Source organism: Phascolarctos cinereus, unplaced genomic scaffold (assembly GCF_003287225.1).
Source record: "Phascolarctos cinereus isolate Bilbo 61053 unplaced genomic scaffold, phaCin_HiC Scaffold_9;HRSCAF=440, whole genome shotgun sequence".
NCBI classification, from domain to species: domain Eukaryota; kingdom Metazoa; phylum Chordata; class Mammalia; order Diprotodontia; family Phascolarctidae; genus Phascolarctos; species Phascolarctos cinereus.
The window spans coordinates 45,928,098-45,952,310 of record NW_027556402.1 but is presented as its reverse complement, the minus strand read 5'-3'; the positions used below and the strand labels follow the sequence as shown (position 1 = coordinate 45,952,310).

Genomic DNA, 24,213 nt, shown 5'->3' with positions numbered 1-24,213 from the left:
GAACTCTCAGAATTCTGAGCACTGCTGAAGCTTGAATAGTTGGGAATATTGTGAGCTGATGTGATGCTTGGATTAAATATGGCATGGTGGTTATGTGATTTACATATAAATAGAGATGGGAAGGTTGGAGATGGGTGACTTTCATTTTCTGACTTTCCGTGTTTCTGCCTCTGTGAAAGTGCCTGGGACCCTTTAAAGTGAAAAACAGGCAAGTAAGCAACTTCGTTCTTAGGGAGACTATATTCATGAAGTAATTTGAATAGTATTCATCTTGAAAATTACAGAAGTGAAGAAAAAGTTGTCAGTTGGCCAAAATGACAAGGTGTGCTTCCCATCACTTAACATCATTTCCACAAACCTACTGTCATAGGAAGTGATATGTAAGAGATATTGGCAAGACCAGTATTATCTAACAGGAACCTGAAAGGACATTCATTCTTTTACAGGTCATAGCTATTTTCTTTTATTTGTTTTAATTTTTTTCAATTATCAAGCATTTATTTTTTCTCACTTCCATTCCCTTTCCCTTCCAATGGAAAAAAGAAAAGAAAAATAAAATCTTTTTAACACATATGTATTGTCATGCAAAATATGCTCATAACAGCTGTATCTAAAAATGTGTGGCTTATTCTGCTTCTCCACTCCTCAGTCAAGAAGTGAGTAGCATTCTTCATTTTGGGTCTTTTAGAATCAAAATTGATCATTGTGTTGATCAGAGTGCTTAAGTATTTAAAAAAATTTTTTTTACTGTGTAGTTATTGTATAATTTATTCTCTTGGTTCTATTCATGTCAGTCTGCATCAGTTCATACAGGTTTTCCCAGGTTTCTATGAAACCATCTGTTTCCTTATTTCTTTTATCAATCAATAAACATTTATTAAGCACTTCCTGTGTGCCAGACACTGTGCTAAGCTCTGAGGATATGCAAAGAGACAATAAATAGTCCCCACCTCCTTAGTTGCTAGTTCTTTGCTACTACAAAAGGAGTCCATTTTGAAAAGCTTATTAGGCTCTTATGCATACTACTTATATGACCTTTGGCAATATCACTTAAATTCACTCAGTTTCTTCAAATCTCATGATGGGATTAGTTTGAAAGATTTATGAACTATGAGTAATGCAATGACCAACCATACCTATAATAGGCTGATAATGAAGCATGTTACCCACCCCCAAACAGGTAACAAACTGGAGGTATAGAATGAGAAAAACATTTTTAGACCTCACCAATATATGGATTTCTTTTCCTTAACTATTCTTATTTGTTTCAAAGGAGGAATTTTAAAATTTAATTTGAAGAAGAGAGGATTATAGGAGAGAGGAGATAGCCAATGATACAGTGATGCCAAAAAAGAAAAGGAAGAAAAAAGGGCTGTTGCATAATTCCCAGAAGAGAACAGAAGGAAATTCAGAGGAGGAAACAGACAAGCTGAACAGCTTTGAAATTAACATGTTGAATTTATTTCCTACTTTTAAAAATACAAGATATATATGTAATAGATATGTGTAGTTTCATATAGCATCATGTTTTTTTGTTCTTTGTTGATGGAAATATTCAAATTTGATATTTATCAAATTTTGATGAAAAAAATTAATGTATTCCTGAAAAAAAAGAAGTTGAACTCGATGACTTCTGAAGTCTTTTTCAGTTCTGAATCTGTGCACTTCTAATCTATAATACTTTCAGCTCTCAAATTCATTCTCACGGAATCATGAAAGGACAATTCAGTCTTCTGTGGGGGGTTGCTGACATTTTGGGATTGGATTGGGAAAAGTGGTACAGAATGTGAAGGCTAGAAAGAACATTTAGGTACTGATTTTTTTTCCAAAGGGGAGACCACAGACAAGGAGATTCTCAGAGTTTGCCAGGACTTATGGGAAAAGCGAGGGGGAAGACTGAACAAATTTGGGTTCTTTCCTTTGAAAATATCCTTTTAAAAGTTTAAAAATGATGTGCAGTGAATTTAGAGTCTAATGAACTTGCAGAGCTCCCTTGATTATATTAATATGGTTTCCCATAATAAGATGTTTATAATACAGGCTGTTTTGATGATTGAGTTCCCAAGTATTTTATGCTGGAGGCTTTTTTATAATAGCATTAAATTTTTTCTTGTTTTTAAAATATACTTAGATTTTCAACTCACTGGAGTTTTAATACTCTGTGCTTTGTATAAAATACTTTCTTCCTCCCCACTCTCAGAAAGTACTATTTAGTATATGCTCTAAATTTTCTCAATTAAAGTGAATTTAGATGGATTTTGTTTAAAAAAAATTTAAAGAGTTTTGAAATTCTCCTTGAGATAATCAGAGCTGCCCGAGAAAATGCTGAAAATCACTTTCCCAGAGGGCCAGCCATCATTGGCTGGTATCTTCCAATGCTTTTAATATTAATTTGTAGCTTCCAGACTTTCATTTCAACATTTTAAATGAAGAGATAAAATGAGGTAGGAGATATGTTTAAGTGAACACAGTAGTTTCTTCCTCCCTGTTTCTTACCTCACAGAAACTGTCAGAAAAAACAATTTTATTTAGGTTATTTGAATTGAATATAACTGCTGAAGAAGTGAAGATGTCTTCTTCCTAATTCATGTCTGTCACCATTTTTGAACATTAATTAATACTTGTTGAATGCCTACGGGCACATATGGCACCTGGTACAACGTTTAGATTAATTGTAATGGAATTTTTCAATATTGTACCACGTCAGCTTTTGAAAAACAGTCTTTAAAACCTTATAAAATGTAAACAAAAGCAATAATAATAATGTAATTTATGTGAAAGCCGTTACCATGAGCCCCATTAGCTCTCTTTTTTTTTCTTTACCAATGGTTTATCTATTTTATTGCTGTTTTTTTTTATAAAACCAGCTCCTGGTTTTGTTTATTAATTCAATTTATTTCTTTTTTAAAATTTTTTTATTTATTTTGATTTATCAATAATCACTTCCATATGCTTTTGAGTTAAAAAATTTTCTCCCCCCCCCCGCCCCAAGACAGCATACAATCTGATATAGGCTATACATTTACATTCCTATTAAACATATTTTCACATTAGTGATGTTGTAAGTAAAAATTAAGACCAATAGGAGGAACCATCAGAAAGAGGAAACAAAACTCAACAGAAGAGAAAGAAAAAAGGCAATTCAACTTCCATAGTTCTTTCTTCGGATGTGGATAGTATTTTCCATCACAAGGCCTTTGGAGATGTCTTAGATCCTTGTATTGCTGGGAAGGGTGAAGTTTATCAGTATTAGTCATCGCACAACGTGGCTGTTATTGTGTACAATGTTCTCTTGGTTCTGCTCACTTCACTCAGCATCAGACCATACAAGTCTTTCCAGGATTTTCTGAAGTCAGCCTGTTCATCATTTCTTATAGCACAGATAGTATTCCATTACATTCATATACCACCACTTGCTCAGCCATTCCCCAATTGATGGGCATCCTCTCAATTTCCAATTCTTTGCCACCACAAAAAGAGCTGCTATGGATATTTTTGTACATTTGGGTCCTTTTCCCATTTGTGTGATCTCTTTGGGATATAGCCCTAGTAGTGCCCATTAGCTCTTAAACATAAACCATGTACTTGATAATAAAGGAAAAGAAAGCATGATTATGCCATTGCGGTCATTTAATATAAAACCAGGAGGCAAGGAGACCATTTAGAATGAATGCTATTGTAGTAATCCAGGACAGAGGTAATGAAGCCTAGACTAGGGTTGCATTTATGTTAGTGTAGAGATCTCCTGAAGCTAGAAACAACAAGATTTGACAAAGGATTGGATATATGGAGTCGAGGATGACAACAAAGTTGTGAACCTATGTAAGTGGAAGGATGGTAAGTAGCAAAGGAGGATTGGGGGAGGAGATATTTAGTTTTTGATGAGTTTGAGATGCCTACAGAATAGCCAATTTGGGATAATCAAACTGTAGCCAGTGATTTGAATCTAGAACTCAGGAGAGAGATTAGGGTTAAACCTCTTAGGAGCTCACGAATTCACCAAGCAAGATGGAATAGAAAGAGAGAAGAAAGATTAAGCTTCATTCAAGTTGCCTGCATGAGTCCTTCTCTGATCCTCTCTGTTATTGACACATTCTCTTTCTTTTGAAATTATTTAGTATTTTTTTTAGTATAAACTTTGTTTTTCTTACCTGTGTAACATATTTCCCTCCAAAAAAGTGTGAATTCCCTGAGGGCATCCATGATTTTGCTTTTGTCTATAGATCCCCAGTTCTTAGCACCATACCTGACACAAGATAGACATTTAATACGTATTTGTTAAAATGTATTAAATGACTGCAATGAGACAGAAAGTAGCAAAATAAAAGATCTTGCAGTGGAATTTGACAGAAGGGTTTATGTAGAAATACAGATAGCAAGATAAGGTTGAAGAGCCTGTTGACTTTGGGAGCTACTAAGACTTTAAATACCTCAGCCTTCTTGAGACCTTAGATTACCTCCAGAAACCCTCTTGAGCCTGTAAAATAAAACTATTGGCTCCTATGGTCTTAATCACTTGGGATTCTTTTCCTTTCCTGTTCTCATCTGTCCCCACCTCAGCCCAACATTCATATGCACCTTTAGGTGGCTTTACCAGGTCTTCCATTGAAGGAGGGCACCCAGATCATCCTGGAAACTTCAGTCTCCCCCGAGGCTGCAACTGTGCTTCTCCATCATCACCTCATCCCAACATTGTCCTTTTTTGTTCATTTAACAAAAGCTTCTTGGTGTTGTGGATAAAGTTAGGAGGTGCCTTAGATGCTGTTGAGTCTAACTCCCTTATTTTACTTTATTTTATTTTATTTTATTTTTAAAAGAACAAATCAGTTTTTTCTCCCTTTTCCCCATTCCACAACTCCATTAGAAAAACAACAAAAAATTCCTTGTGACAAATAATCATAGTCAGACAAAAGAAATTCCCTCATTAGCCATGTCCAAAAACTCTATGTCCAATTCTGCACCCTGAATACATCTCTGTCAGGAGGTGGATATATAGCATGCTTCAACATTGGTCCTTTGGAATCATGAAGGTGGTTGCCTTGACCAGAGTTCCAAAGTCTAAAATCTAAAGTAATTACCTACCCAAAGCCACACTAAGTGTGTAGGGCAGAATTTATTTGTGGTTTTTTTTTTGGATGAGGCAATTGGGGTTAAGTGACTTGCCTAGAGTCATACACCTAGTGAGTATTATGTGTCTGACGCCGGATTTGAACTCAGATCCTCCTGACTCCAGGGCTGGTGCTCTATCCACTGTGCCACCTAGTTGTAGGGCAGAATTTAAACCCAGGTCTTCTTGACACTAAGTCTATTTCACTAACCATTCTACAACTCTGCCTCTGGCATGCTCCCAGAGATAGAGAGCTCAAGGAAAGTATCACAAACTAGTCTACATTACGATATATAAAATACATCATAGACTATTTATAAACTTTTCTGACCATTTTTAAACATACTTTTTTTTTGGCTACATGTGTCCTGCTCAAATGTAAAGGCTCACGGAAGCCCTTTGGAAGAAAAGTACTGTTTCAATGCATAAGATATTAAGGTGGCTTATAGTAAGGTCAAATTACCTCTGACTTGAGCTAAGCAAAACAAGGAGTGAAAGAAATAGGAGGATTTTCCTTTGTCAACTGAGAAAGATAGCAGGATTATTTCCTCCTTGTCTAGGTTCTGTTTCAGATCTAGAGAAAACTAAATATTAAATGGTGATATAAATTTGGACAGGGCCCACCTGCAGATGCAGACAATAGCTCACTTTCTAGTACATTGCCAGATTCTTTTCGCCTCTTTGTAGAGCTTTTCTGTCTCTCTTTAGTTCTAACTGAAAATGCATACGATATTGATGACAGTTTTATAGGCTCACGTTTTTCTCATTTTTTGAACAAGAGAGATGCTTCATCTTTTTTTTTCCTTTTTTTCTTTGGCTTCATCATATTTTGTATTTGTTGAAGTTTGTGGCTTTTTAGGGGTACGGTAACTGTGGTTCTTGAAATCAAGTTTTCTTTATTAAATAATTGATCCCCAACCCACATAGCTCTGAATGTGTCAATGTGAGACTTCAGCAAAACCTTAGGAAACAGTACTTAATATAGCTGTTACTGCCTAACATTGCCAGGGGGCAGTATTCACTAAGCTGATCTTTCAGTAGACTAGTACAGAGTTACATAAATTTGAGTGGGCCATCCTTAAAGCCGTGAACTGGAGAAAATGGTTAAAACACATATGAATCCTCCTAATTGGTCTTGAGTTTTTGTGTTGAAATGAGGAAATGACCAGTAATGGCAGATATTTTCCATATGGGTATAATGCATTTGGCATGTTTTCATATTAATAATACAGGTCTTATTTCTTTAACAATAGACTTTAAAAAAAAAGCCCATTGCATTTCAGGTACCTGTTTATTGCACATGATTAGGATGTTACACAAATATCCTGGTGAGCAGCATGTTGCCGTTGGGTCTGGGAAATATTTGGGGTATGATGGGCACATCTCTGTCCCACTATCTGTCATCCATCTCTCTGTCTCTCTCCCTCTCTCTTTCTCTGTCTTCTCCCTACTTCCCTCCTTCCTTCTTTTCTCTCTAATTCTCTTGTCGTCTCTCTCTCTCTTCTCTCTATCATCTTTCTCTTCCTCTCTTTCTTCTTCTTCCTTTCTCTCTTCCTCCCTTTCTTTCTCTCTCTCTCTCCCCTTCTCCCTCTCCCTCTCCCTCTCCCCCCTCTCCCTCTCTCCTTCCCCGTTCTTCATTTCCTCTCTTCCTCTCTATCATCTCTCTTCTCTCTGTCTCTGTCTCTCTGTCTCCCCCACTCTCTATCATCTCTCTTCTCTCTCTCTCTCCCCCCCATCTCTCTCATCTCTCTTTCTCATGCAAGCACACACATACATGCACACCATGACAACAGGGTGATGATACCATTCCCAGGATACCACTGAAAGATGAGTGCGATCTATTGTCTGTTGCCACCTTTAGTCTTCAGCTGCTTGCATTTTACAACACTACTCTGAACTAAAAGAAATTGAAACCAGTTTCAAGAACATATCCATTATAATCAGCAAGTGAATTTTTTTAGCTGTCATTTGGTGTACTATAAGAACAATAAAATAGGCTTTTTAAATACATATAGAAAGACACAACATTCCATGTCATTTTTTTTAAACAATTGCCTGTCAGTATATATTATGTTTTGTTTTTAAAGAAATCAACCAAAGAATGTTGACTTTTTTATTATTAAGATTCTTTATAAATAAATATTTGAGCCAGATTTATGATTTTCTGGTGTCTCTTCATAGAAAGAAAGACAACTTGGCCTAATGGATAGAGAGGTGGATTTAGAGCCAGGAGCACCTGGTTTAATCCAGCCTTTGACACACACTGGCTATGTGACCTTTGGCAGGTCATTTAATAAGCTTCAGGAAACTAATGCTTTAAGTTATAGAGATGGTGCCAATCTACATTGGTAAAAGGGAGTTTCTTCATTAAGATTTCCCTTTATCAAAGCAGTCATAGATCCTGTACCCATCCCTATCCCTGCTCTGGTTGACATGAATATTTGGATATATTTAATAAATATACCCCAATATAACTTATTTTTGGTCTTGAGTCATATGTTTAAGGACCCATTGGCAAGGTAGATCATTTAGGAATCTCTCTCCTACACAAAAAATTGAATGTATGTTTCATATATGCCCTGATCTGACATACTTAGCAAAGCAAGCAACTAATTAAGCCCAGTGCAAGAATATTCTATTCCTGGATCCTTACCCTTTTTAGAGTTTGTTATGAAAATTCCTGTTAACTGAGCAAATGGTTACAGACGTCATAATGCTTTGTATTTATATAACACCTTTTTGTGGAGAGCTTGGAGTGCTTTTCAAAGATCATCATTTCATCAGGTCTCACAATTACCCAATAAGGCGCCAAAAAACTGATGAAGATCTTTAAAATGTCAAGAATACTTTTACATACTCTGAAAACACATACTCTTCAAATGAACATGCTACATTTGCTGTTAGTACTCGTCAGAATCGTTGCTCCAACATCTCAAGAAACTGATGCATTCTTAGTTCACAGTCTTTATGACTTGTCCCTTAGGACTCTCCGAGGCCTTTCTAATAAAGCATTGGTGTCTAAGAAGCATCTTAGCTCAGTGGATAGGGAGCCAGCCTCTAAGTTAGGAAGACATGTTCAGGTACTGCCTTTTTGGTCACCCTGGGCGAATCACTTTACCTTAGTGCCCTGGATAACTCAGGATATTAAGTTGCACTGGGAAATAAGATATACAGGATATAGGGTATAGAAATCTACCCTGCCCTACAGGAAAATTGAAGGAGAAGGGAATAAGAGAAGAGGGAGAGAGATAGAAGGGAGGTCAGATTAGGGGAAAGGGTATTCAGAATGGATGCCATCTTGGGGTGGGAGAAGGATGAGAGGGGAGAAAATTTGGAACTCAAAATCTTGTGGAAGTGAATGTTGAAAACTAAAAATAAATAAATTAATAGAAAAAAAGAATATTAAGTTGTGGTCTCAGATCTGCATTAATAGAAGATGTTTTATCACTTACTGGGATAAGAAATTCCTTATCCTAAACAAATAACAAATCCAGATCAGGGAGAGAGAAGACAAAAAAAAAAAAAGACATTATAATTACAGTCATCTATAGTCTATTTGGTTTTGAATAAAGATACTTTTTAATATATAGCAGACAGTCACGTGAATTAAATGTTGCCACAATAAACACTTATCCTCTCCTTTCCCTCTTTTTTATTAGCTGTATGCCATTCCTTGGTTCCTCACCATGTTTACCCGTAAGTATGCGGTTTTTTGGTTTCTTTTATTTGTTGATATTTTCTCAGTATTACTTAGGATCTGTACAGCACCTAGATTATTCACATTTTTTAGTTAAAACAAATGTAGTGCCAATAGCATCTGAATAGCACTTTAACTTAATAGATTTTTATTTAAAGTATTTTTTGTTCAGTCATTTTTCAGTTGTATCTGACTCTTCATGACCCCATTTAGAATTTTCTTGGCAAAGATACTGGAGTGGTTCGCCATTTCCTTCTCCAGATCATTTTATAGATGAGGAAACTGAGGCAAACAGGGTTAAGTGACTTGCCCAGGGTTACACAACTAGTTAAGTGTGTGAGGTAGGATTTGAACTCAGAAAAATGAGTTCAGGCCCAGCACTCTGCACTATGGCGCCACCTAGCGGCTGAAAGTCTATTAGTATATGAAAAAAGAAAGTGTATAAATTACCTTTAGTTCCTAAGGATCCCAGTATGATAACCTACACATTTGTGGATTCTCACTTTCTAACAGCCCTTAGATCATTCCTCCTAGAGACAGGGTAAGATGATGTGAACTCCACAAACTACAGCTCAAACAGTCATGCTGTGTAAATCTAATGAAAGACCTGTGAAAGTTTGCCAAGATAGCCAAGTTCGTGTCACTGTGCCCCTATTAAAAAAAAATACTATATAGTTTTAAAATGTAATATCCCATTAGGGTTATGTAGGGTTGTTTATGTGACTAATTCTTCACAGCCAGACTCATTCTTTATTTTTAGAGATTCTGTAGCAACTGAAACTTTCTTCATTTTCCCATTTCAGAAATAAAACAGATTAGATTTAACTCCTTTAGTATAAGAAGATAGAAGTCCTCATTTTGGAAAGGGCTACTTTACAGTTCACACAAACATTTTAAGCCACAATCCACTTCAGCAAACATTTGTTAAGCCCCTGCTGTGTACAAGCCACTGTGCTGGGTCCTAGGGATACAAAGGCAAGATGAGAAACATTCCTTGTCCTCAGGTAACTTATGTTCTACTGAAGGGTTCAACCTGTAAACAGATAAATATCTTTTGTGGTTGAATTGGCATATTGTTGGTATTGTTCAGTCATTTCAGCCATGTCCAACTCTTCATGACCCCATTTGGGTTTTTCTTGGCAAAGATACTGGAGTGGTTTGCCATTTCCTTCTCCAGCTCATTTTACAGTTGAGGAAACTGAGGCAAATAGGGCTAAGTGACTTGCCCAGGATCACACAGCTAATAAGTGTCTGAAGCTGGATTTGAACCATAAAGAGGAGTCTTCCTGGCTGCAGGTCCAGTGCTCTATCCACTGAACCACGTAGCTGCCCAGATAAATATATACATGTTCATTTGAAAAATTAGAGGTACCAAAAAGTAGGGAGAGTGGAAAAGGCTTCTTTTAAGAGGTAGCTGATGAGCTGAAGATGCTGAGAAGTAAAGGCCAGAAGAGAGTGCGTTCCAGGCATGATGGAGACCCTAGGCAAAGACCCAGAGAGAAGAGATGGAGTACTATTTGGGGAAGTAGCCAGTAGTTCCATTTGGAAGGAACATAACATGTGAAGGCTGGTAATGTGAAATCTAGCTGGAAAGATATGATTGGTCTAGAATATGAAGGGCTTCATATCTTAAGCTGAGGAATTTGAATTTGATCCTAGAGCCCCTGGCAGTCTGGAGTCCAACTGGGAGGCCACCATTTATTTTTTGGGTTTCCTATGGAAACTAAAGCATGATCACCATATGTCTGGCCATTCCCACACCTTCCCTAGTTCAGTGCTACTTCCTGCCATCATGATTCTGTCCAGTAACAAATTATGCTCAGATGATCAGTCACACTGGAACCGTGATTTCAACTATCCAAAAAACAGAGAGCCTCGTATCAGGGACCTAGAGAAAAAGTATGAGCACTTCTAGCTTCCTGGAAGCAGTCAGTCACCACGTGTATATTAAGCACATATTATGTGTCAGGCACTATACTAAGAGTTGAAGGAAGCCCCACCAGTCTCCTGAACAAGGAAAAGGAAGAATTACATTTATTCCTGGGCCAAGGAAGCCAATAAGGCAGAGGTCTGTAGATTTCCATCTCTCTCCCTCAGAGAATGGAAACACTCGATTGCCTTATCAGAGAAAACCCATTAAACCAAAGAAGACATTTTGGTAGGTTCATCTGGAATGCGGTTCTTTATATAGACAGTAGCCATAGGAGTCAGTGCCATCTTTTCCCATGCCTCCATTCTGGCCCCAGTCCCAAAGAGGCAGATTAGACTACCAATTACTATCATTTCATTTTAACTTAAAAGCAGGTTGTCATAATTTATCTCTCCCCTTTGGACTATTCTTCAGAATGACCAGGTGCTTATCTTGACTCACGTACTTCACTAATCATATGAAAATAACCACATAAACATTGGATTTTAAAGTTGAAAGACATCTTGGAAGTCATCTAAACCAATCATGCCATATTGCAGATAAAGAAAATGAAGCCGGGGGCAACTAGGTAGCACAGCGGATAGAGCACTGGTCCTGGATTCAGGAGGACCTGAGTTCAAATCCAGCCTCAGACACATAGCACTTACTAGCTGTGTGACCCTGGGCAAGTCACTTAACCCCATTGCCTAGCCAAAAAAAAAAAATTAAACCTGTGAAGGTTAAGGCACTTGCCCATCATAGCAGAGTTTGGGTTGAAAACCAAGTTTCCTGATTATTACTTAAATTTGAGGGGGAAAGGACAGCCATGTTGGGAATAGTTAAAACAATGAGTTGTTGACTAAGGATTGGAAATATCGATACAAATACAGAGTTAATGTTCTGTAACAAGCTTTTTGGTGTCTGTCAAGCAATTTAAATAAGAGACATGAGTTTTGTAACAGCAGTAAAAGCTACACACAAACCTCCGGCAGCAAACATAAAGTTTGAGTTAAGCAAACAACCCCTGGCTTTTGATGACCTTAAAATTCTTTGAGAAGTGTTAAGAAGCATGTTCTGGCCAAATTTTTTCTTGCTAAATTACACTGTACGAGCCTCTTAAATGTAAGTTGCAAAATCGCTAAATACCAAAATGAACCTGACTTTCTGATCTAACTTTCCATCTGGAAGAGTTTTCCGTCTGTTTTATAGTGTAGTTGAGGTTCTGGGTGCAAGGTTCAAGACTTCAATATGGTCTGAGTTTCATTTCTTGAGAAGTTATTATTGGAATGAGGAAAGACAGCAATGAGAAGTGAGTCCTTCAGCAATGCAACAGTTGAAAAAAGGTTCTGATATAAAATGCCCTGGCAGTTTCATCAAAAGGTACACAAAGTTAAGCATAAGCATTTTATTTTCTGCATCTGAAGACAATATGATGCATCATTGTCCACAATAATTCCCATACTGATTCCAAGATGGTAAATGAATATATGGTCGTGGGAATAAGTAATCCTGAAAAAATGTAGATTTTGACAAAAGAATTATTAGGAATCAGGAGATGGCCCTGTGGCTTCATGCCTTAGATTAGATGGTAGAACGTATCATTTTTCTCCATTAACTAATCAGAGCAAAGTTTTTTCAGTACACAAACTTTGGGAGATAAATGCACTTTGCTTAGAAAAACAAGTTCCATTCCCTTTTAGAAAGCATAAGTCAGAGAAGAGTATTTTGATCAACCAGATATTTGCCTGCTCTTATTTTCACGCTTCTGCAGAACGTCCTCACACTTGAATACAGATTGAATAGAATAAGGACTCTATTAAAAATGACATTAGAGGTGAGAACATATCATCAGTGGGAACATTTTGATGTTTAACAATTTTCAAATCACAATTTTCCCTAGGGAGAAATAAATATTCTTTCAAAAATAAATGCCTGTGAAAACACATAGTATGTTGTTCATTCTCAAACTATAAGGAAATTGTTATATAATAATAGCTAATAATAAAAGCTAGCATTTATAAAGCACTTTAAGGATTATAAAGTGCTTTACAAATACTGCATCATTTTATTTTCACAACTGCCCTAGGAGGTAGATGCTATTCTTATCCTCATTTTACAGATGAGGAAACTGAAGCAGGCAAAGGTGAAGGGATTTTGAACAGCTAGTAAGTGTCTGAGACCCGATTTGAACTCAGGTCTTCCTGGTTCCAGGTCTAGTGCTCTACCAACTATCTCTCAGCCATTGTTATTCTCTGTTATTTCAAAACTTAACTGTTATTTATCACGTTATTGTTTTTCCTTCCCGTCATTGTCAGACGTATTTCCACTACACAAGATTTTTCATCTTTGGGATACGTTACTGCTTGGGAATGCTTCCTTCCCATTTTGCATTGGAGTGGCTATTCTCCAGCAGCTACGGGACCGGCTCTTAGCTAATGGCTTCAATGAGTGTATTCTGCTCTTCTCTGACTTACCAGGTATGTGGAAATACGTATAGAAATGCACAAATGCATGTCTGGATAAGGGGTGACTGAAAAGTAAGAAGCCATATGGCAAGGTGAGTCACATAACATTATAGCTACATTTATATATGTACATTGGTGAAATGGAGAGTTTATATGCACATGTCCTTTTGGACTTTATTCTTAACATATTGTGACACTATTTATGAAATATTAGCTAAAATATTTATTAATTGTGGTCTAAAAAGGCTGTCATATCCTAACATGTACTTCCAAAGTATGTGAAAGAATTGTGCTCTTAAGTTCATTTGTAACTTGGTTGTTTAGAATTTGAAATTATTCTATAAAAATGGTAGTTGGGGATTTAGGCTAGCTTGCAAAAAGCCTAGTTAACACATACCTTTGCTCAGATATCCAGATGGCTCTGTGATATCATCAATTTGGGTGATTTATTGATTGATTCCTTCCAGTGTTGCAGATCATAGCAGCACCCATGCCTGTCCATCTTGTGTGATTCTTGTTCATGTGTTCTCCTAAGTTTGCCGTAGGGGTTCACCCAGCCTGTAGGAGGCCTTTCTCATTGTCTTTGACATAGGAGAAGGGTATGAGAACACCCATAATCTTTTGCCCTCACCATATGATCTTCAGCTTCTCTTTCTTGGTTATATGTTGCACCCTTCTCATATCTACCATCACTGATCATATGGTATCCATTTTTAATTTTATGGAGACTCTTGTAACCGTGACCTGCTGCCCCACAAGAACACTTGTAGAATGTTGGTATTTTTTTAAGAAATGGATCGTTGTGGGGGTAGCTAGGTGGTGCAGTGGATAGAGCATCGACCCTGGAGTCAGGAGGACATGAATTCAAATCTGGCCTCAGATCCTTGATACTTACTAGCTGTGTGACCCTGGACAGGTCACTTACCCCCATTGCCTGGCCAAAAAAAAAAAAAGAAGTAGATCTTTGTTTCCATGGGAATCTTGGAGTCTGTAAAAAGCTTTGCAATTTCCTGAAGACAATTTGCTTCGTCTGTTCAATTCCAGGTCCAATTAGTGGTCCATCTTTACTGTCTGCCCCAAACAAACATACCGATGGACAAGTGCATGTTATAACCTGGGCAATGGAAGTTCTTTGTACATTTGGTCTTTGCTGTATAAATGGTCAGGCAACAATACTTTGAGTGGTCACAGATATCTTCCTAGAGGCGCTGCAGCATTCTTGAGCTTGACGCAACCAGCACAGTGGCATCTGCAATTGTAGTCTTTGTTGGACCTCAGTATCCACAGAGAATCCCTCTTTGATTTAGACTCTTCACTGAATCTCTCCCATCACAGGGGAGAACGTGTCTGCAAGTCTCTGTCTCCCTCTTTTATGCCTTGCCTTATATTTATGATCAGAGGGTCGTTAAACAGGGTTGTTTCTGTTGATGTATCTTTCAGGAAATCTTGAATGATCTTGATGTATGGATAACATATCTTTTTGGAAAAGAAGCTTTAAGTAGCATCTTGCTATTCAAATCAAATGTTTGTTTATCTGGAATTTTTTTTGGGGGGGAGTTGTTTTATAGTTGACAGACAATAAACATGTCTTTCAGTTAACTGTAAAAGATGTGATCCATTGCTAAATATTACTTATAAGACCCTTCTTGTTTTCTACCAATACCCTCATTAAAGATTCATATGATTTTTGTATAGATAATTATCAAAAAGATTTGGTAGGGGCAGCTAGGTGGCGCAGTGGATAGAGCACCAGCCCTGGATTCAGGAGGACCTGAGTTCAAATCTGGCCTCAGACACATAACGCTTACTATGTGACCCTGGGCAAGTCACTTAACCCCATTGCCTAACCAAAAAAAAAAAAGGTTTGGTAGATAGGAGGCAGCAGACACATTGGTGCATAGGTTATAAATGTTAATCCTGATTACCTTTTTTCAGTATTAATAAGGTTAGAAATACTTTGCATACCTTTGGTATCTTCCCATCTTTCAGACGCCATGTATATCAATCAATCCCTTAACACACTCACGATGTTGTGTTGATAGATGGATGACAGAAGCCTTGTTGGAAAAGACCCTTTATAGTGTTTTACTCTACTAAATCAAATATCTGTCTGTTTGTTTCTTTATTTGTTTTTTGGGAGATTGTTATCTTATAATTGACAAACAATTCTTTTCTGAATATACTTGGTACAGTCTGGTGGCTTTTTCCATCTGCTTCTCCTCTAAGCTTATCTGGTATTGTGCTGAAAGAGCTGAAATATTATACCCTTGAAATGAAAATTAGTATAAAACAATACTAGATTGATGTAACAGTACTAAATTGTGATATGTATCAATACTTCAATTGTAATTACTCTTCACCCCTAAGCAGCTCCTGAGAATTGGAACCTAGCATTCCTAGCCAGACCATTCTTTTCCTGGCATTAATTCATACTAAAGTATAAATGATTTCTCTAAAACCATCCCTTTCTTCATTCTTATGACACACTAGTATTGTTCCTTTATAGTCATGTGCCAAAATTTGTTCAGATATTTCTCAATTTACCATCCATTAATTACCATTCCAAAAGAATAGAATCATGTCAGTCTTGATACCTTTACTGCAAATAAAACCAGAAAACAAAAAGAACCTTGAAGCTAAATGGAAGATGGTACAAAGTTTTCCCTCAAAGTCAAATAAAGGAATTGGCAGGATTCGTTTTAACATACATCCGGAGGCATCAAGTAAGTTCAGGTCCTGTGATATTTGGTCAACTTATGTTGCAGTGTTCATGATAAACATTTTCAAAAAACCACTTAAAAGATAATTATAGCTAACACATTGCAGAGAATAAGGACTTAGAGAAATGCAATGAAGAATTTGATAAGACCTTTGAAATGAAAAGAATATGCACTTTAATATTTGGTCACTTGAACTAGAAGCTGGGCATGAGGGGCATGATGAAAAATATTTTTGAAAACATGGTTAAGAAAAATGAAATGGGAATTTCAGACTAAATACACTTCATAAAATCTGTGTATCATGGATACTTTGAGAATAGGGGTCCAGAGGCCCTGGGTAATCTGAATCTCATCTCACACACACACACAAAAGGAAATTGATTCTATTTTAAGAAACAGGAAATGACTCATTAACATTGTGAGAGCTGTTTTAAGAAAAATTGAAGAAGGATTAAAAATGAGAATAACTGGAATGCATCTGAGACAACTCCAAACTAACTTATTGAAATAATCCTTTTACTTCAGAAAATGAAAAAAAAAATTGGTAAAAGAATGACATTAATATGTAGTATCATGATTTCCTAAGGAAGATTAACCTACATAAATCAGTGGCCATGATGAAGAGAGCAAAAAAGCCTAGAATCCCACTCAGCCAGACAGCACTTGATCTCCTTGCCAAGTAGTGGGTTATGGCAGCCAAGGACAACTCTGGGTCAGAATATAACCACATTTGTAAGTGAGCATTATCATCCCATAAGAAACTGGGAAACAGTGGGGGGAAAAAACAAAGTTACAAAAAGATTGGTAAGAATCACAGCATCAAAGATACAGAGCTAGAAGGGTCCTTAGAGAACATCAGGTCCAACCATTTCATTTTACAAAAGAGGAAACTGATCCACAGGAGAGTTAAATGACTTGCTCAGGGTCACACAGCTAGTAAGTATATGATGTGGGATTCGAGCCCAGGTCTTCTGCCTCCAAGTGCAGTGCCCTTATCTACTATTCTGTGTTACCTCCCATGTAGAAATCCTTAGGAGAGCATAGTTATCTGGGTTATCAACCCCATATGGAAGGGCACTTGTGGACAAAGCTAGAAGATGGACAATAAACAGATGCAAAATGGGAGGGGAGAACTTCTCCATCACTGATAATGAAGTTGATCGCGTTTGAACCTTAACATCGTAGTGGCTGGTGTATTATTTGAGGGAGTAGAAATGATTCTGAAGAAAACAAAGATGGGAGGATTGTCTGGGCTAGATCAGAGGAGGTCCATGCTGAAGGTGACACAATTCAGGGAGCTCTGAGGGGTCAGTTCAATTCTGAAGATGTCTGAAAGAGGAAAGGGTACTAACACTTAGGAAAAGTCACTTAGCACCTAATTATTATCTGGAAATAAAAGTGGAGAAAATATTAGTATTTACAGAGCCATATGTCACCTTTCCTATTGATAAAAATCTTCATGAAAACAATCCCCATGTGTATAAAGGGCATCCTCGATGAACTATGACGAATGGCCGAGCTCTTGCAAAAGATATTCTGTAGCACATCATTACAGCTACACAACTGATAGAAAAGTGTAAGTAGCAGACCATTTCCCTGGGCTTTTTGTTTATTAACCATTTTTTAAAATTTGTTCAGTATAAAGCAATATATGTGGCACTATATATAATTCAGTATACCTCCTTAAAAGTTTTCTTACATCAAGGTGTTTCCTATGCAAACGTCAGAATTACTCAGGAGCCCTTCAAAAATATGGCAGCTGGAACAACTTTATTCAGCTCTGAAGTTATTATTGTGAAAGGCAGCATGACATAGTGAATTCAGAGGTAGCTTCAAAGCCAGGAAGACACAGGTTCAAGTCCTACCTCTGACACATACTGTTTGTATGGCCCAGGCAAGTGCCTTTACCTCTCTGTGCTCAAGGCAACTTCTTGAGACTCTAAGTCAGAGAGAGAAAGTGCTGACCTCAGTTGTTAAAGAGAACTTCCTTATCTCTGTCCTCTACAGCACTGAATCATAGGTCCAGGCCCTATCCCTATGATTATTGATATCAAGTGGGTCATAAAACAGGAACACATGCTCATCTTTCAGTTGTCAAGGAAGGTGGCCCCCAAAGTACAAGTCAAATATCTTATAGTTGGTGAGGTCCTGCAGACATTCGTGTTTATGGATGCCCTTGTGGTATTTGGCATCAAGCCCTACAACAGTACAAAGTTCTGTAAATAAACTAAACAGTAAACATTTATTAAGCACCTACTATTTTCCAGGCACTATGCTAAATGAGATACATGTTAACTCAAAGGAGTTTGGCCCAACTCTCCACACAGGAGAAAAAAAAAAAGATGTTCAGTGGTTTCAGTTGTGTCTGACTCTTCATATCCCTATTTGGGGTTTTCTTGACAAAGATACTGGAGTGGTTTGCCATTTCCTTTTCCAGCTCATTTTACAGATGAGCAAACTGAGGTAAAAAACAGGATCAGACAGCTAGTATCTGAGGTTAGATTTGCACTTAGGTCTTCCTGACTCTAGGACCACTCACTTTATCCCCTACACCACCTAATTGTCCTTACTGTCCATACTATGATACCCAACAGATATTCAGACCATGGAATTGATCCATCAGAACATATATCATGGTCAGATACTGTGAATGGTTGACAAACTGGGTCTATATTTGAATAGAAAGAGGAGAATTGGTTGGATTAAGTAATAATTTATGTTGAACCCAAACTTACCCCTGGAACAAAGGCCCATGTTTTTAACCTAAAAATTCCTCAAGTTACCATGTTACTTTGAGTCGTAGCATAAAGAATGTCATCAGAGTGAGAGAAATGTGTGACTGACCAAGAGATGGGCTGGGCATCATAATAAACAGCAGTCTGTGTGCTCTGTTAGTATCCATGTCAGGTCAAGAGACCTAAAGGAAGGCCCCCAACATATCAGGTTTACCTCCTCTGGAGAATTTACAAAATGACATGGATAGTCACAAAAGGAACAATTATGTATGAATGGTTTTCGATCTGACCCACATCACTGAAATCCCAGGTAGATTAAAATGCTGAAATATGCCAGTGATTATACCATGTGACCCTAATGCTTTGATATTTAAATACCATCAATCCATCTATCTTTCTTGTTAAACTCACTCTTCCATTTCAAGAAATAATAATAACACCTTGGATTCATTTAATAATACTTTTCCTCCAAAGATCTCAGAGCACTGTTATTAGTTTTCTAACGTATCAGATTAGAAATTAAGGTAGTTTATTTCTTACATTTAAAAAGCTATTTGTTCTTTTCTGATAAACTTTTGGAGAAGACCAAACTCTCTCTTTTGTGTGTATGTGTGTGTGTGTGTGTATAATGTGTTTGATAAAAACAAAGAGGCTAGTTCCATAAACTAGGAGAACTGTCTGTACCCTGCAGATGTCTTCTTCTTGTAACCAACATGCCAAAGTAAACAGACAATGATTGATCAGGATTAAAAGCATTTTCCAGTCTGTCCTAAAAAAGCTAAAAGTAAGTTTGTTAGGACTGCTAATTATGTATTTCCAAGTAAGGCAGATTTCTTGTCCTTCTAGTGTAAGTGCACTACTTAAAAATCCATCAGGCAAAGGTTTTTTTAGCCTACCACCAGTCACGAATATGTCTATTAGCAGAAGTACTTGACCATTTGAAAAAAATAAAAATATCCTTTATCTGAAAATAACAAGATTATATTAGTTTCCATCTGTCTTGTCAGTAAAGTAAGCTCCGTTGGCTCTTTTAAGACAGAATACCTTTTGTTTATGTAAAGTGGCTTGATCCAAAATGGCTTTCCTTTCAACAGCCCATTACTTGACTATTGTCTAATATTTCCCTTTCCATTAAAAGGCATAGATGATACCTCAAGATGTGGTTCCTAGTATAGCTCGTGAGTATATACTCAGAAATGGCCTAAGGGTGAATATTACACAGACTTGTGAAACATTAAACTCCATTTAAACTCAAGTAGGTTGGCAACAACAACAAAAAATGTTCAGGGCAACCATGACCACTGACAACAAAGATAACTTCCATCTTGGTGAAAGAAAGTTGATAAGAAGGTGTTGCTTTTTCAACTCTTCTCCATTGCTATGCTTTCCTTTTCTAGAACAAATCCTGTTACATCTGTTAATTTCTTCTTATACATTACTGAAAAATATTATAGGTTGCCTTCAACTTTAAATAGGGCTATGGCCTAAAATCTTATTTAGAGGTTGACTCAAAATGCATTTTCCTAAATTATTAAGGTTGCTGGACCAATTCACCAGAAAAGTATTTAAACCATACTGTACCTGAAGTATAGTGCTATAACATATCACTTTTGTTTTTTTGTAAAACTTTAACTTTAAGAAACTTAAATCTTTAACTTAAAAGAAACAGATTGGAACTAAATATTTGAAATAACTATATCAGATGAAGGCCTAACATCCAGACCCTGTAAAGATTAATAATAAGCATTCCCCAAAGGAGCAATGGTCAAAGGATATGAAGAGTCAACTTGGGAAGAAATAAATGCAAACCATTCATAAACAAGTGAAAATATGCTCAAAATCCCTAATAATGAAAAGAAATTAAAATTAGACAACCTTAAGATATCGTCTTATTTCCACTAAAATAGGGGGGAAAATTTAAAGGATAAAATCCAGTGTCAGTGGGACTGTGGGGAAATAGGGTTCTCTAATCTATTGTTAGTGGTATCTGTGGACTGGAGCAAACACTTAGAGAATGTGGCAATATACAACCAACTGGACTCTCTATAGAACGCTTTAACCTTTAATAATGCTTCTTTGAGAAAATGCATTCAGATTTCTAATTTGGACCAAGAAGTGGATTATCTTTTTTCCTTCTCCTCTCTTCCCATTGTGGTGTCATTAGAAGAGCACTGAATTCATTCAGAAAACCTGGGTTTAGATTATGGATTACTCCCTGCATGACCTTGGATGATTTACCTTTCCATCTATAAAATGAGGAGACCAAACTAGATCAGTGGTTCTTAAACTTTTAGGTCTCAGAGTCCTTTTTGATCTCTCTTTAAGCGCTTAAAAATTATTGAGGACCTCTCCCCTCCCCCGAGCTTTTGTTTGTGTGGCTTATATCTATTGATATTTACCATATTTAAAATTAAAACTTTGTGGACCCCCTTAAAGGATCTTAGAGACTCTCCAGTCCATACTTTGAGAATTCTTGAACTAGATGATCCCTCCAGTTCTTTACATCACTAAATCCTGTGATTTTGTCATGATGTCCTCTCTCTTTCTTATTCCCACCTACCTGGCAAGAGATAAAAAGGTAGCTACAGACCTACCTCCAAACTACTGATATATTCACTTTGGGGTGCCATATTTTAAGAAGAACATCAGTAAGTTGAACTGCATCCAGAAGAGAGCAACCAAGATAGTGAAGAACATCGAGTTTATGCCATATGGAGATTGGTTGAAGGAACAAATTCTTGGCTTGGAGAAGAAAAAGAAATCTTGGGAGAGAGATGCTGGCCGTCTCTAAATATCTGAAAGGCTATTATATGTAAGAAGGATTAGACTTGATGTCTTTGACTCTAGCAGTCAGAAGTAAGGACAGTGGGTTGAAGTCACAAAGGGTCAAATTTAGTCTTGATATAAGAAGAATCTTCCGTCACAGCTCTCCAAAACTAAAGCGTTCTCTCTCTCTGGACATAATGGTGGATTCACCCTCTTTGAAGGCCTTCAAGCCTAACCTGAATGACCACTTGCTGAATGTGTTGGAGAGCGAATTCTTTTTCATGTGTGATGTCCAAAGGTGAGATCTCTTCTCACTCTGAAATTACGTAATTCTATAAGGATTGTTTTCTGGTTTTTTTGTTGGTTGCCATGATCTGGCAGCAAACCTTTTTGGTAATGAGTCTCCATATTAGGGTAAACTGACTCTTGGACAACAGGCTCTTTTGTTGCCTAAACTGACTGGAAATTTTTCAGGAATGGCAAAATCTGTCAGAATTTGTACTCCATAAAGGTACCACCTCAGGAACACTAAGTCACCTTAAGCTAGGATGAGAAACTACAGTAAGACTTTTATGGAAGAACATCTTAGTAAAAATGATCATTTTAATTGAACACAAGTTTCTTGTGTATTCCCATATGGTATTTACAGTACAATTTAAGTAAAACTTTTTGAGTTATATTCTCTGGGAAAGGGAAGTAAATGTTACATTTATATTGTGCCTCTCAAGTACATCACGATTACTGAAATAGTGAATTAGCAAGCATGTATTAAGGCACTGTGCTAAGTGCTGGAGATAAAAATATAACTATTCTTGTACAGTTATTTGTTGTCTCCGAGCTCCTTGAGAGCAGGGACTAGAGTCAGAAAGATGTGAGTTCAAGTCCTGCCTTAGACACATAACTAGCTGTGTGAGCCTGGGCAAGTCACATGACCTCCACTTGCCTCAGTTTCTTCATTTGTAAAATGTAGAATAGCACCTACTTTCCATGGTTGTTGTGAGGATCAAGCGAGACAGTAATTGTAAAGTGCTTAATACAGTGCCTGGTACATAGTAGATGCTTAATATTTATTGACTGACTGACTGCCTTCAAGAAGCTTACATTCAATGAGGAGAGGTAACATGTACATACAAGTCACTAGGGGCAGCTAGGTGGCGCACTGGATAGAGCTCTGGCCTTGGAGTCAGGAGGACCTGAGTTCAAATGTGACCTCAGGCACTTGACATTTACTAGCTGTGTGACCCTGATTGCCTCACCAAAAAAAAGAGAGAGAGAGAGAGAAAGAGAGAGAGAGAGAGAGAGAGAGAGAGAGAGAGAGAGAGAGAGAGAGAGAGAGAGAGAGAAAACAAGTCACTAGCAGCTGTGGGAATCAGGAAAAACCTTATGTCATAGGTAATGTTTCAGCCAAATTTTGAAGCAAACAAAGACTTCTAAGAGAGAAATTAGGAAAGGAATACATTCAGGACATGAGGGAATGTCTGTGAACAGGCACAGAGATCCAAGATGGAGTATTTTGTGGAAGCTTATAGTTTTTAAAATTTTATTATTTACTTATTTTTAGCATTCTCTCTCTTTTTTTTTGTTAAATTTTGAGTTCCAAATTCTCTCCCTCCTGCCCACTCCTCCTCCACCTACTGAGAAGGTAAGCAATATAATATCAATTACATATATATGAAATCATGTAAAGCATATTTCCATATTAACCATGTCACAAAAAAGCAAGGAGAAGAAAGAAAGTGAGAAAAATATACTTTAGTAAGCACTCAGTGTTCATCAGTTCTCTCTTTCTCTCATCTTTGGCCTTTCTTGAGCTGTTGTTGTATAGTAAATATTACCAACTATGTTCAATGAAAGTTATTTCAGTTTACCCGAAATTGAAAATGTAAACTCATCACAAAGTCACTTGGAGTTATGGAATGTTGGAATGGGAGGGACCTTAAAAATTCAAAGGTGAGAAGCAAAAATCTACATGTAATAAATGATCTTCACAATTTATCTCCTGTAATTGGTAGCAGTAATTGAAAACAAAAACAATCCTTTTCATTAAAAAAAATTATTTTTAGAAAACCGGTTTATGCAGTCAAAGAATTTTCAAATTGTCTTTAAGTGAGAAAAGATGGATAGTGAAAACTAAGAAATAGATTCAGTTAGATTCCAAATTCTCTAACTCTTTTCTGTCTCTGTTTATTTGTGATAATGTTGGGAAAGGGAATGAGCCTGTGCTAAACTTTTTAGTTCTTAGAGAACCTTTCATCTGTAAATTCCAATGCCCCTTTGATGGTCCTGTGAAAGAGAATGGTCAGCACTTGTCAGAGGTCCAGTATTGGGAAATCTAAGCACAATGCTCTTCTCCCGCCCTGATCAATCTTTGTGTCTCACAGCAGCACTGAACCGCGGGCAGGCTAGTGACATTTTTCTTGCATCTTTGCTTACCCCTGTGAGAGTGAGAAGGAATTCAGGTGGGTGGCTTCAACTTATCAAAGTGAAAATGTGGTCAGTCCAGACATAACATACAGACCATCTCAGTTTTTCTTGAATGAACTTCTTGTCCATCAGGCCATACTAGCAGATACCCTTCTCCTGTCAGGGTGGACAAGGTTCACAGTGCCATAAATGAACGTCAGTCTGGGTTAGACTTAGAAGACGAGGCAGCACCGAACACAGCACGTACGTTGACGTGTGAGCATTTGTCCAAGATCCTCTGTGATAGAACAGATCCTGGTTTGTGATAATCTGCATCTAGCAGAGCAGAGGAACATCACTGTCAGGTGTAGCAAGAAAAATCAGATTAGCAAGTTTCTATCTGTTTCTATC

General features: G+C 37.2%; 1 protein-coding gene across 3 annotated transcripts in view; it reads left to right on the top strand.

Annotated features, from left to right (window-relative positions):
- The window catches only part of TBCK (TBC1 domain containing kinase), a 259,078-nt gene that overhangs the window by 132,695 nt on the left and 102,170 nt on the right, over positions 1-24,213 (top strand). For all 3 annotated transcript variants that reach the window (XM_020974731.2, XM_020974730.2, XM_020974732.2), the window contains 2 exons: positions 8,767-8,803; positions 13,029-13,190. In XM_020974731.2, coding sequence (XP_020830390.1) covers positions 8,767-8,803; positions 13,029-13,190 — 199 coding nt within the window. The remainder of the gene's footprint in view (positions 1-8,766; positions 8,804-13,028; positions 13,191-24,213) is intronic.